Raw genomic sequence first — 13,776 nt, 5'->3', positions numbered from 1 at the left:
ATTCATATCAATGAAGTCAGCAAAGGGATCTTATATGCAATCTATAGAAGCTTTTTTGGATCTCTGAGGGCACAAAAGCACACATGTGAACAGTCATCATTATAAATAATTACTACTTAAATAGATTCCAAACTGAAGCTTCACCACACAAATGGCAAAGAACACAAGGATAAGTTTTCTTATTTGAAAGATGCTTTCACTTTCTACCAACAGGTCATAAATTCATCATGGACAACCTGTAATAACAAGGCCTGTCTTCTCAACATTCAGGGCTGACCACTCTTCTTAACCTAATCTCAGACTACTTTCATTCTGAATGTCTTTCCTCAAACAGTGGGCAGTTTTCCTCATCTGAGCACTTGGATGTGTTGGTTTCATGGGCCATGTGTGTCTCACTTGAGAAACATTTGCCTCACCTCAAAGAATCAAAGCTACCCTTGATGTGCTTCAGTGCAATTGTTCCCTAGCCATTTTTGGCCCATGGTCTGCATGCTCTTCCATGGTAGGGCATAAATTCCTATTTCTCAAATGTTCCCACTGACTTATTTCAAATCTTTGCCATGAGTCAGCTTTCCTTTTTTGTCACTCATAGCTGACGCAGATTCTCCACTGGCAAAGAAAGATACACTCTGAAGGCTCAAATTAACATGAGCTTAGCCTCTGATTAAAGAAAAAAAAAAAAAAAGGTAAAAAAAAAGTATGGCTTTAAAATAAACCCAGTAATATCTCTAGTGAGCAGAGAGCTGATCCAGTTAAAACAAAGTGTTGGAGGATTAGAGACTGTCAGGGCTGCAATTCAGGCTATTTCTAACAGAGTCTGCACATGCCACAGCAGAGACTGTTTATTTAATGAAAGGTGGATTAACACTTTCAATTCTGTTTGCTTTATTATGGCTGCCTTTAGTGAAATGACACAGCCTTAGGTCTTCAACCAAACTATAAAAGGGCTGTATAGCTTCATTAACATATGGATGGACATTTTGTTTGTGTGCAGTTGCCTTGGCTTATGCCCCAGTGAAAGCTTCAGCTCTGTGAAGGGTTCAATTAATTATTGTCATGTATATTAACTTAATACAAGCAGCTTAGTATTACAGCTATTTAATATTGTCTATCAAATAAAGATGACAGAATTGAGTCATGAAAATGTACCAGAAAAACTGTACAAAGGAAAGCCCTCTTGTCCTTTTGACATGGGTAAATAAAATGCAACAGAGTTAGTTCTGTATAAATCTTGTGTAAAGGAATATGAACTATGAAAGAGTTTGCTAAGCTCAATTTTTTCCCCTTCTTTAAAAACTTTTTCCTTATGATGTAGTAGTTACTGACCAGTAGCATGAATTGGGTGCTTCTGACTCCCTGAGGGCCAAGGGATTTCTTGAAGGATTTCCAGTGCCACATCAATAGCAGAATTTTGTCTTCCCTACCACTTCATTTTCATGACCAATCCATGTATATCTGCTAGGGCATCCAAGAAAGTTGCTACTTCACAACATGACTACCTACCTACTGGCAAAAAATGCTGTTTTTTAAAAACAAAATATTCCTGAAAGAAATTATCAACAAATCAACAGACTGATCAACCAAGGCAGAGTGGAAACATAAACTTGAAACTAAACAATTCCATGAGCCTAGCCATCAACTTCTAGTGTCAACTGAAATGAAAGTTAGAGCACACTTTTCAAGAACTACAGAATCTCTGTTTCTTTTTTATGAGCAGTGGTTTTATGCCGCATGTGAGTACAAGGAGGCACTGAGTCAATTCTTTACCCCTGCTGTCCATCTCATTTCTATAAGCTGTTTTAGCTACTTTGCCTACCAGCCCTTCTTTCTCAACTTCAAAATTTCCTAGAAATATTATTGGACACCCAGCTGTTTATATGGCTTAAATACGAAAATCTGATGTACAGTTTCTTTTTGATTAATAAACTCAGAGGAAGGACTTCTGTCTGACTGCCATGATGGAAAGAGTACTCATTCTCCATATGCTGTATGCATAAATCACTAGACATCATTTTAATCCATTTGTGGGAATAGGGAGCCTGATTCTTAACTATCCACATCTGCAGCTAAAACTGAAGTCAGCAGGAGCTGTAGGTGTCAACAAGAGAAAAGCAAAGCTAATCATCAACGTTCTAGCTCTGACTCCGTGTGCTGCTGCACACCTCCAGTGTTGGCAAAACCCTCCGGTGTTGCCTAGGGCAGGTCACGTGTGGTATATTGTGGCTACTCCTTGTAAGCATTGCAGCAGCTTCTCTCCACTGCTTGCACGTGGAGCCAAGGACAGGTGCCCGAGAGCACAGAGTCTGAACCTTCCCTTGTTCTCCTGGCCTTGGGTGTCACGGCAGGCACAGGGGCAATCCTATACATGTACAGCTGCCAGACCAGGTATGGCCCTGAGACACCCTGTATCTCAGTCCATCCATGGGGGTGATAGGTACTGTGAGCAACTCAAGTATGACCAGAAGCAGGAGGCACAAAAAATATAGGAAACAGTGTCTGTTAACCAAGATACTGGAGAGCTGGTGCTGCTCAGCACCCTGCAACCCACAAGCTCCCTGTGTGACAGGGCGCTAAGCAGCGTCCGTCTGGGAGCTGCAGCAGGGATGTTCTCTGCAGGCTGCTTGCCTCCTCAGCTCTACTTTCAATCTGGGCCAGAGCCAAGATCCCAGACCTGCATGTCAGGCTCCATCTGTGGTCTCTCACAGAGGGGTACATTTGCAGCTGAGTTAAATCTAGCTCTGCCTCTGCCAGTGGTCTCAGTGACACTGTGACTGAGCTTGCTTGTTCAAGGTGGTGTTGTCCTGCTCCAGATATTACTTGCTTGCTTTATTCCCTCCCCTGTAGGATCAAAAAATATTTATTTCATAAATATCTATAAGAAGCTTAAAATAAGCCTTCTCTTCTGCCACAAACTCATCCTATTATGTTTATAGCAAAGTGAATACAACATCAGCTCCTGGCTGGGATGCAGCACTTGAATGGAATGAGTATTAATTAAAAACATGATTTAAAGTAACTGGAATTCTGCCTAAGCCTCCATAAAGAAATTGCAGCCTATTTTAACACATTCATGCGTTTCTTTTCCATCCATGTATATTCTGACAACCAGCAGACAGTGATGATGCTCTGCATCTTGCTCTAATATTTTACAGACACTGGAATAATGTCTACAGAAGCTTCAATTTGTAGCTGGAAAACCTGAAGTACACAAATAGTAACTGAGATTTGGTCAAGATCATAATAAAAGGTTGTGAGCATCCTTTTGCTCCCTAGCATTTTGCTGTCTCTTGTCCATTCTGTACTACTTCAGTAAGGTTTGATTTATGGAATAGTTGAATTAAGAGAGTTAATACATGCAGACAGAATTAATCAATTTCAAAAACTTATGTTTTACATATCAGAGGAATCCATTCCCTTGAAAAGTCTGAGCTGGCTCTTTAATTCAAATATAGTAAATATGCTAGCCAGAAAAAGATACAATCTCTAGTCCATCAGCCTTCATTAATAGTAACTTAAATGCAAATATCCTCTTCCTAAAAATAAAGAAGCAAAACTGTTGTGTACAGCTTTATCTTCCTTTTCAGAAGTGAGCAGTGTGGAGGGATTGTTTTGATTTAGTTTTAGGAACTTTTATCATCAGCTCTACACTGGCTGCTGAAGTATTCGAGGCCAATTTCCTTTTCACCAGCTTAGATATCCCACTGAAGACAACCTGCTTCATGTCACCTGCAGAGCCATATAGGAGTGCATCGAGGCAACTAGTATTCAGCTGCTCAGTTCTATGAGGGATGACAAACTTCATTCTAAAAGTTAGGGAAGAGAACAATTCCAGTGGAATATATATCCTATCTTTCCTCTTCTTCCAAAAGCGCACTATGCGTTGGCCATGAAAAACTATGAAAATTATTAAATTAGATGTTTTAAGGCCAATCACCTTGCCAACTCCATCATTAGTACAGAACTCGTTTTGAACTATAATACTCCAGCCCCCTGTGAGGGTTAGGTAGTACACAAGTTAAAAACGTTGCAGTAAGAAAATTGTTGCTCTGTTGATTCTTCTTGAATCTCCTTCAAAAGAAGTCTCCACATCTTTTGAATTTCCAACTTAAGCTCAAAGCCTTTCCATGCCTGATTTTCCCCACTCATGGACTGACCAAGCTTTTTCTGTTTGTCTCACAGAGTATTTTTTCATAAAGGAATGCTTACTGGTCTGCTATTTTTGCTTTCCACCAGTTCTGTTCCATAAAGCAGCAGCTCCCAGGTAACACAGGCTGGGAGCTCCAGCAGCTCCACTGCCAGTACACACCACAAATACTGCAGATTTGCATCCTGTTTATCACTCCACAAGTGTCACTTGTATTTTAGATACAGTGAAAAACAGAGGTTCTCATTCTATGCCTACCACACAACATACCTTTGACATTTTGTCTGAGTAAAGGTATTTTGGAAAGATAAATCATAGCATTTTTTTCTACACAAGATTAGAGTGCTTCTGTATAAATGTGTGTGCAAAACTCTCCCTTTGGGTATTGTCTTCCAAATGTAGGAGTAGTCAGAGAGCTGGGAGCTTATAGCAGTAAGTGCTGCCACTTTTCTAGTGCATAGATTAAAAAAATGCATATTCTTCTTACTAATTACTCCTAGTATTTTAAAAGGCAGGTTACATATTTTTTCATTGTAGGTTACATTCCTGGAAGCATATGCTGCTGTTATTTAAGTTTGCACAGAACTTGGTAAAGCTCAGTGAGACACTGCAGTGCTGTCATAATTGTCCCTTTGGGTATGATTTACTTATTAAAACCACTGCCTACACTATACCTGTGAACATCTGAGCCAGTACCTCTAAGCTCCTTTTATAGCCAGTGATGAACTAATCAATATCATCAGTGGAGTTTGTCATGAGTCATCTCACCCTGAAACAGACACCTACGTCTAGCCAGATGAATCAACTGAATGGATTAAAACTTGAAGAGGGGAAATTCAGATGAGACATTAGGAGGAAATTCTTCATTATGAGGGTGGTGAGACACTGGAACAGGTTGCCCGGGGAAGTTGTGGAAGGCCCATCCCTGGAAGTATTCAAGGCCAGGTTGGATTGGGCTCTGAGGAACCTGACCTAGTCAGAGGTGTCTCTGCCAATGCAGGGGGGTTGGGTCTAGATGATCTTTAATGTCCCTTCCAACCCAAACCATTCTATGATGACTAAGTCACTATTGTCTATAAGGATAAGCTAGAGACACTACCCATCTGTGGCCACCTACAGCTACATGTAGCTGTAGATCAGTCCTACTTCAACATACATCTGTGTCTTGTAGTTGTATTCAGAGGTCTATTGGGAGAAAGATGTACTGACAAAGAAAGTGAACTTGTCTTCCTGATTCCTTGTGAAGAATCAGATCCACAAGTTGATTGCCTTCAACTTGAGGAAGAAACATTAGTTTAAGACAGTTGATTGTCAGAACTATTCAGTTCATTATCTAAGTATCAGGGGGTTCAATCCCAGCCAAATTTTCAGGCAGATTTAGTCATTTAGTATGAATTGCAACCAAACCAGAGAACTGCTCCATTCTTAAAATGGCCTAATATACATGGAGTCAGTCAAGGCTGGCTTCAGAGTTTCATGACTCTTTCAGCAGTGCAAAGATGGGCACCACTACAGGCCCACTACAGTTCCTGAGTAAGCCTATCCCTAGCTTTAAAGAAAACTTGGTACCTCTCTGGAGACCCTGACCAAACCTAGACTACTGTCTCGATATGTTAAGCAACTTTTGTTTTCATGGGGGCTTGAAAAAAAGCGTTCTCGATTTGGTGGTATTTGCACTTTACTTTGAGCTATGAAACCGTATTCTTAGGTCAGCTCATCCTATGGTCAGCCTAAAGTAGATAAAGACCTGGCCTGAGCTATCAAATTGCAAATTAAGCCAGCAGAAGGAATTAGTTTGGGGTTCCACTTGCTCTAATGCTGGATGAGGAGGAAACTCACTAATTCAGCAGCAAGTAAAAGGAGCTGAAAGAAGAACAGACTATTGCACAGGAAGCTGAGCCTGGCCCCTGCTCTTCCTGTGTGAAGAGCACTGTGCTGCCTCAGGGCTGGCTGAAGCGTAAAGGGGCCTTGAGCTGCTGCCCTCGAGATGGGCAGAGAGCAGGAGGAGAATTCCTATCTGCTGAAATCTGGTCTGAGCAGCACACTCTTTTGCACACCACAAGCTGGGAATTCCCTGTCAGAAAAATATGTCAGTTTGCTGAATGTTTGCCTTTGCTGGGTGGAGAATCAAAGTGATCTGGGGTCAGTTCATTCTGTTGAAGACATTTCACACACCTCATCCGTCTTCCAGGAGTTAGACTATAGCATTCTCCTCCCTTTAGCCTCTTTTTCTGGTCTGCATTCATTTGGTTACATTTGCTTAATGCCAGGCCAGTTTCATTTTGATTAGGCCTTGATAGACATCACTGATCATATATACTGGAGAGGGAACTGGATGCCCAGGGGTGAAGTCAGCTTCTGACCCACACCCCACTTGCACTAGAACTCAACATGAGAAAACAGCTGAGGTGGCCAAAATGAAGTGCTTTGCTTAGCACAGCAGACCACAACAAAATCCTCTGATTTCATTAATCCAATATTGTAAAAGATGTAGGGTTTTTTGAATAATTTCCCTGAGCCCTAATTTCTGTTGCATGAAATAACACAAGAGCATTTCCTGCGACAGAGAAATTCCAGCTCTGAGCTAACTGAGGTGTGTCAGATCTGTCATGAACCACCAGCATCGGAAGGAGACCGGGTTTCCTCTGTGGGTTTTAAGGAGGCATGCAAGTCTTCGATCTGTACCAAATTCACTCTCAAAATTAACTCTTGTAACAAAGTTACAGCAAATTCCCTTACATGTGTCCAAATCTTCACGTAATGCTTGAAGACAGTCAGAGGGCCTATCCACCCTGCAACTTAGGCTCAGCCCTAGAATTGGCTCCTGGCCCTGCTGATAATGTGTCATCGAACCTTGCTGCATCCTGTTCAAGGGATGACCCTGAGGTGAGGGTCAGAAGAGACACAGCAATTCCAGTATGAGTACTCCAAGGCTGTTGCCAGTACAAAATTAAGAAGAGCTAAAAGCACTTCTGGAGTCTGAGTTCTTGTACAACTGCAAGTTGCTGCAAATTATTATCTGGCTTCTCTCCACGTTTATGCATGGCTGGTCATCAGCTCACCAGTATATAAAGAAAGTTTTTCAACTGGCAAGGCAGATTCTTGGAGGAAGGGGCTTCCTGGCCTGTCTACAAAAATGTATCCCATCTGCAGGCCAAGGGCTTAACGTGTGCATTTAGTGGCTGGCCTGAGGCCCAAGCTATATTTATAGTCAGAGCACATACTTCCTCATACCAAAGAAGCATAGTAGTGGCTTTTGGAATTTATTGGAGAATCAGGAATCAGTGGCAAACAGCACTAGCACTCTGTGTCTCCTCTGCAATTTAGGCAAAACTCTGTAAAGACCAAATCAAGGGCCTCTTCCTGTAGACCTATTCCTAGAATTTACCTGTAAGCTGCTACAAGCTGGAACAGAGCTCTGAGGATTTCTGGAGAGCTGTGTGAAGGCCTGTGCAGAAAGGACAATAACCATGAAATACACACTTGCAGACATTTGTTTTTTGGAGTTCTGGAGATTAAAGTAAATTAAGATTAAAGTAAAATCTTGTTCCTATTATTAGTGCCAAGAATTTCAGTCACTAACAGCCCATTCTGAGCACAACCTGTGGACAGCTGATACCAAACACACCGACCATCAGAGTTATCTCCAATCTGAATGTCACCACAACAATTGTATCATAAATCCCATTCCTTTGATACATGAAGAAGGACCAGTGAGGGATACCATTTCAGTAGGGATGCTGTACCTGGGCTTCCCTGAGACATGGAGTCATAGATGAGTTTGCAGGACTTCAGCAAGGTGGCAATCTTCTTTTCTGGTGAGTAGGCCTTGTGCATGGTTGTGAACTTGTGAAGGATCTTTTCCAGCACAATGGTTTCAGGCACACTGGTCGTGATGCCTAGGTCAGTAGTAGTTGTGTTTTGTATCACAAGTTGGTTCTCTTTTAGCTGCTGTAAAGATCCATCTTTGTGGTGGATTTCTTTTAAGTAAGAGTCAATGGCTTCTTTTAAAGGTTTCAGGACACATTTGTACAAAGCTGTCTCAGCAATCACTTCTGTATAGAGAAGGGAGAATATGAAAATCCATGGTAAATATTCAACACAAGAGTAAAGATGCAATTAAAACTCCTAAGAAAGCATGTGATTGGTTATTAATGCACTACTGCAGAGCTGTGGTCAGGGAACAGAAATTGCATCCAATACATTTCATTACGAACATCCTCCAGAAGTTCTGGATAGGCTTAAGATGAACATCAATGTGTAGTCTCTGACACTGGAGCTGTAGGAGAGGTCCTGCTGCCAGCAGCTCCTGCTGTCTTTGCCTGACTCCTGGCTAACCAGCATGGCACTGCCAGGCAGCAGGAAAGGCAACTCTGTCAAGAGATGAGAAACCTCACCTAACTGTGCTTCTTTTCATAGCCCTGCCCTTACAGATGCCCAGGTGGGACTCATCTCATGTCCCTTCTGACATCTTACTCTTACCTGTTTAAGATACTCACTTCAGAAGGAAATTAACTGCATCCTCAAAGCACCTTTTTCTCCACAGTGACTGAAAAGGGGCTGTAGCTACCCGCTCAGAGGCAGACACCAACATCTGCTCAGAAATTTCTCGCCTTCACTGCTCAAGTGACTCTAACTTACTGATATTTAAGTCACATCTTACACCACCTCTGGATGAAGAAATAGTCTGTGTGGGTTGAGCATTTGCTTAATATTTAGCAGGAAACAAAAGGAAGCATGAGAGACTGAGATAAAGTCTTATCTGACTCCTAGAAACCAGAGGCAGAGACAGAGGGACCGCAGGTAGCCCTCTTGTCACCCCTGCACTGAGTCAAAGAGGTTGCTGGCAAAGAGTTCATCTGCTCAGCCAGTGAGGAATGAAACAGTGCAGCAACATTTATGTGTACAAAATGCAACTATTTTAAAGAATCCAGATAAGCTGGCAGCCTGAAGCAGGACAAATTCAAATGGTAAATCTTCCACAGTGGAAATCCCTGTCCTCCACAGAAGAAGACAGTCCTCCCTAAGCTGACTGGGCCATATTATCCTGTTAAAGAACTGACAGTGAACGAACACGGCTAGATCTAACCAGGCGTGTCTGTGTGAAGGTGTGGGGATCCTTGCACACACGCAACTCTACCAAGCAGAACAAGGACACTTCTTCTTTCTGCCTCCTCTTCAGTTTCCCTAATCAAGACTCAAGACAGACTTTTCTGTGCTGACACCCCCTCTACCTCAAACAAAGGGGTTATTGGAACAAAAACTGCAGGTGTTACCTGAGGTGCACAAGAAGTGAAACTGTAGCTCCCTTCTCCTAGCTATGGCAAGAGGCTGGCAGCAACTCTGTTCTCAAGGGAAGACTGTGGGATGCAACTTTGCTGGATGAGAGACAGCTGGGCCTGCTGGCACTGACAGCTGAATGCCTCTGGTTCACCACTTAACTGGGTCCCACCTAATGCTGGAGCTGCAGGTTCCCCTGGAATCCCCGGTCAATTCTGTGGTTGGCCAAGTTCTATGTTGGGGGTCTTCCAGCCAACTTAGGGGTCTCATAAATAGTTCTGCACTGGTTCTCAGGTCCTCAGGAAACAGTTTTAAGTCAAAAGAGCATGTGAGTGCATGCATGCACACTTTTTCTGGCTGTACAGCTTTGGCTGGTATAAAAAATCCTAGAGGTCATTGTATATTCCCTCATGAATGCACATTAAACAGACGGGTCCCTTTCTTAGTAAGTAGAGAAGTAGCACATTAGTTCCTCACAGAACATTGAATGAGAAGCAACAAAACTCCCCCCAAAAGCCAAAAATATTATTTTTCCTCCCCAAAGGCTATGTATGTCTGTGGCAAAGAGAGGCGAATGCTGCACTTTGGAGCCAGCAGTGGTCTTGCAGCAGGCAACTCTTCTGCTCCTCCGAGCTCTGAGGAGCACAGAGCAGGATCAAGTGATTCCTCCAGCCAGCTACGCAAAATTACTGCAGTCTTGTCCCTCCTTATGAGACAGTGACCAATCCCTGATCTGCCTACCATGTGCAGGGAGTTCTCCATCCTCACTGCATTGTGTGAGGCAGTGGATGTGGAAGGCCATGAGGAACATAACTGTGCAGGGGGAAGTTGGCCTTTTGTGTTTACAGTGAACACTCTATTTGTGTGCTTATGCATACAGATGTACACACACACACTCATGTGTGTATACACGTATACATCTCTCACATACACATGCATACATCTCTTCTGCTTGAACTCTTCCCTTTAAAATATTAAGAACAGGAATTTCCCCTCATTGGTCTCCTAGTTTTTAGAGCTGCTCTTCCAAATGCTGCCAACCACAGAGCAGACTTCAATTTGCACCCCTCAGCTTTTAGGAGATGTTTATAATTCTGTAAAGCAGAACTCATGCCTGCATAATGTTGCCTCCCTCCTCACCTTCCCAAACCCTGCCTGCCCAAGGATGAGTAAAGCACAATCACTTACCTAATTGTTCCTCAGTGTAGGAGGCTGGGTCTATCAGAGATTTCAACTCGGTGCTCTGCACTAAGTAACTCTTCAGCTGCGTCATCATCATCCGTATTTCTTGTAACATCTCAGTACTGGAGCTCTGCTTTGCCATCATCTCTAAACTGTACACTCTGTAGTCCTGCACCAGGTTGCCAAAGTATGAATCCTTGTCCTGTGCCAGTTCCACTATCTTCTTCTGCAGCTTCCTGTCACTAGACAAAAAGACTGTGAAGACATTGGACAGGTTCACAAAGGACAGCCTGTTCTTGGCCTTGTCCAAGATCATGGAGCGTGTCTTTTTACCAGATGAACTACTCAGCATCTCCAGGTCATCTTCTGTGCTGCTGGTGGAGTAGGAGTCCAGCTCAGACGTTGATGTCTGAGCCACGGCACTACCTCCTGGACCCTCCAAGGAGGAGTGTGAACCTTTCAGTTCAGCTGAGCTGACAGATTTGCAGCCACGTCCGTGTTCAGGCTTGATGCTTGTGCAAGTTACACCACCTGCCACTGTAGCTGAGCTGCTGTTGCCCAAAGCCTGCACTGTGGCTGTGGCTGTCCCTGCCACTGTTCTTTGCTTTGACTGGCAGGAGCTGGGGACCCTCGGTACCTGAGAAAGCCTCTTTCTTCTCGGTGGTGGGATAGGAGGTGACTTTCTTTTCTCAGTGGCGTTGCTTTGTATCTCAGGCATGTTCTCCTTCTTCTCCACAGGTTCAGGCTTTGTCTCCTGAAACTGTGATACAGCCCTTTGAGGAACCTCCCCAGGCATTTCTACAGCGTTTTCACTCAGCAACCTTTTATCTCTTCTCTCTGTACTTGTGTATTGTTTTTCTTCTGCCTCTTCCCCTTTCAGCATTTCACAGCTTGCAGGCTTACCCACACAGCTCTCCTCCGAGGTCCTCTCACACAGCCGCCTCCGTGGGGGGACAGAGGGCTGGGAGCCCTTCTTGGGGCTCACGGCCGAGGGCTCATTGACTGAGCAGCTCTGCTTCCCTTCTTCTTTATTGACACTACCCTCAATTTTCATTTCCTTGATGCTTTTTCCTAGTGGCTGAAGAAGCAGCTCGTTTTCTTCACAAGCAGTCATGGGGGCCTGCAGGAGCTTCAGAGAAGATTTCTGAACAGGAGTGTGAGAAGGTGGAGGTGGAGCCGGGCGGCGGGGAGACCTCCTTTCAGAAGGAAGTGTGGTGGTAGGGGGGAGGTCTGTGCTCACAGCATGGCTTCTAGGAGGAGGTGCATCTGGAGGAAAAGGATTACTGCACTCTTCTATAAAAATAGGATTCACGAACCACAGCCTGTCATTTCCTATTGACAGCTCAATTTCACATGAACAGTGGTTTATGCTACTTGCAAAACACTGGGTAGATCTTAAATTGTCTGCCTGGGCAGTGCTGAAAGCAGGGTCTTTTGCAGGGTGGGATAGCTCCTCTCCTTTTCTTCTGTGATTTAAGGAGGAATCCCAGAAATCTATTAAGAAAAATAAAACCAAAAATAATTATCTAAGAGAATTTTATTTGCTAATGGTATGTAGAAGTCCTACTTTTTGTTTAAAGAAATGGTACACAAGTTTTCACACCTCTGTAAAAACAGTGTGAAGAAAGGGTTGCCTGTTTTATCTGTGTGAGATTCTTCAAACCAGGGGGCAAGCTCAGAAGCTTCACCAGAAACTTATTTCTTGCAAATTTTAGGACACTCATCTAGTGAAAACTGTTAATGCTGTGCAGCTTCTGCAGTGTGAGTAGGAAGGTACAAGCAACAACTATGCATTGTTGTGGGTCTATGGCTTGTTCAGTGATCACTGCTTTCTAAGTGCAAATAGCTGTGGATACCTGAGGTGGGGCTGTGAAGACCCCAGGTGGGTTCTGTCTCCCTCTTGCTGACCATGGGAAGGTGCAGGGCTGAGATGTACAGCCTGGATTCAATGTGCACCAGGAGCACAAGGCACACCAGATGAAGGTGACTCTACTATGCAGCAAGCTCATGAGTCAGAGTTTGTTCTACACAGAGGTCTAATTCTGTTTTGCAGTAGAACCAGTTGGAACTATATGACTGTAAATATCTTCCACACTTAAAAATTACTATTGGTGTCTATAGCTCTGGAAGACAATTTTCCATAGGCATGCTCACTCTCTGTTTTGTACCTTACCTAGAAACTGACTGTGAGCAGGTGTAAAGGGAGGAAAGATGGTCCAAAAAACTGTATACATGAAGGTTTCATACTGAAGGACCAAAGAACAGTTAAATACTTTAGTGCCGCCAAATGTGACTGGAAAATGAAAATGGTGTTTCAGATGTAAGTAGTCATTTCTGTATGTCACAAACCTCATATTAGAATTTCTCATTGAATAATTTGTTTTGAAAAAATTACAAAGTGTATGTACACCTTTTTAATAGATGCAGTATCACATTTAAACCTTTTCCCTTCCCCCAGAGGTGATTTTTCAAACCTGCTTGCCTTATGAGTCTGATTGCTCTTAATAACTCTCAGATCTGCTAATCCAAGGCCCGCTACTAGAAGCATCAGGAAACAGGATCCTGCAAACCCCCTGTGTTCTGACCAAGGAAAAGGGTTTAAAACTCTGAGAGGATTTAGTGGGTGAGGACTGTATAGATACCCACAGATTTAGGGGCAAGTGGACGAAGGGAAATATTGGAAACACAAGCATACAGATAAGTAAATTTTTCAGCATGCTTGGTCCCTGTTCACAGAGCTGACACTGATGGCACATTCCTCTGGGTGGACTCATGGGGGATGCAAATGGCACTGCCACACAGTGCCTGAACCCTGTCCTGTGGTGTCAAGCCTGTTTCACTGCAAAAACATCACATGCCAGGCCCGAGAGAGGACAGATGGGGCTGTGAAAGCATAAGATGACTCTCAGTACTGAGCCCATGGTACAGCACTCAGGACTATGTATTTGGCTGTGCCTCAGCAGGACCCTATTCTGCTTGGCTTGCAGTGACCACAAGATGGTGGAGTTCAGGATCGTGTGTGGGAGGAACAGAATACCCAGCAGGACCAGAACCCTGGACTTCCACAGAGCAAACTTTGGCCTCCTCAATCAATTGTTAAGGGAAGTCCCATGGGACAGAGTGCTAGAAGGTAAAGGGGCTCAAGATAGCTGGACAACATTCAAGGACCA

General features: G+C 43.5%; 1 protein-coding gene across 1 annotated transcript in view; it reads right to left on the bottom strand.

Annotated features, from left to right (window-relative positions):
* LOC127385855 (ras and Rab interactor 3-like) overlaps positions 1–13,776 on the bottom strand; it is a 170,842-nt gene that overhangs the window by 7,291 nt on the left and 149,775 nt on the right. Inside the window, exons 23-24 of the mRNA XM_051622032.1 lie at positions 10,613–12,100; positions 7,891–8,199 (exon numbers count right to left, since the gene is read on the bottom strand). Coding sequence (XP_051477992.1) covers positions 7,891–8,199; positions 10,613–12,100 — 1,797 coding nt within the window. The remainder of the gene's footprint in view (positions 1–7,890; positions 8,200–10,612; positions 12,101–13,776) is intronic.

Source organism: Apus apus, chromosome 5, assembly GCF_020740795.1.
Source record: "Apus apus isolate bApuApu2 chromosome 5, bApuApu2.pri.cur, whole genome shotgun sequence".
In the NCBI taxonomy this organism is placed as follows: domain Eukaryota; kingdom Metazoa; phylum Chordata; class Aves; order Apodiformes; family Apodidae; genus Apus; species Apus apus.
Note: the sequence above shows the minus strand (reverse complement) of the source record. Positions and strands in the feature narration are given on the sequence as shown.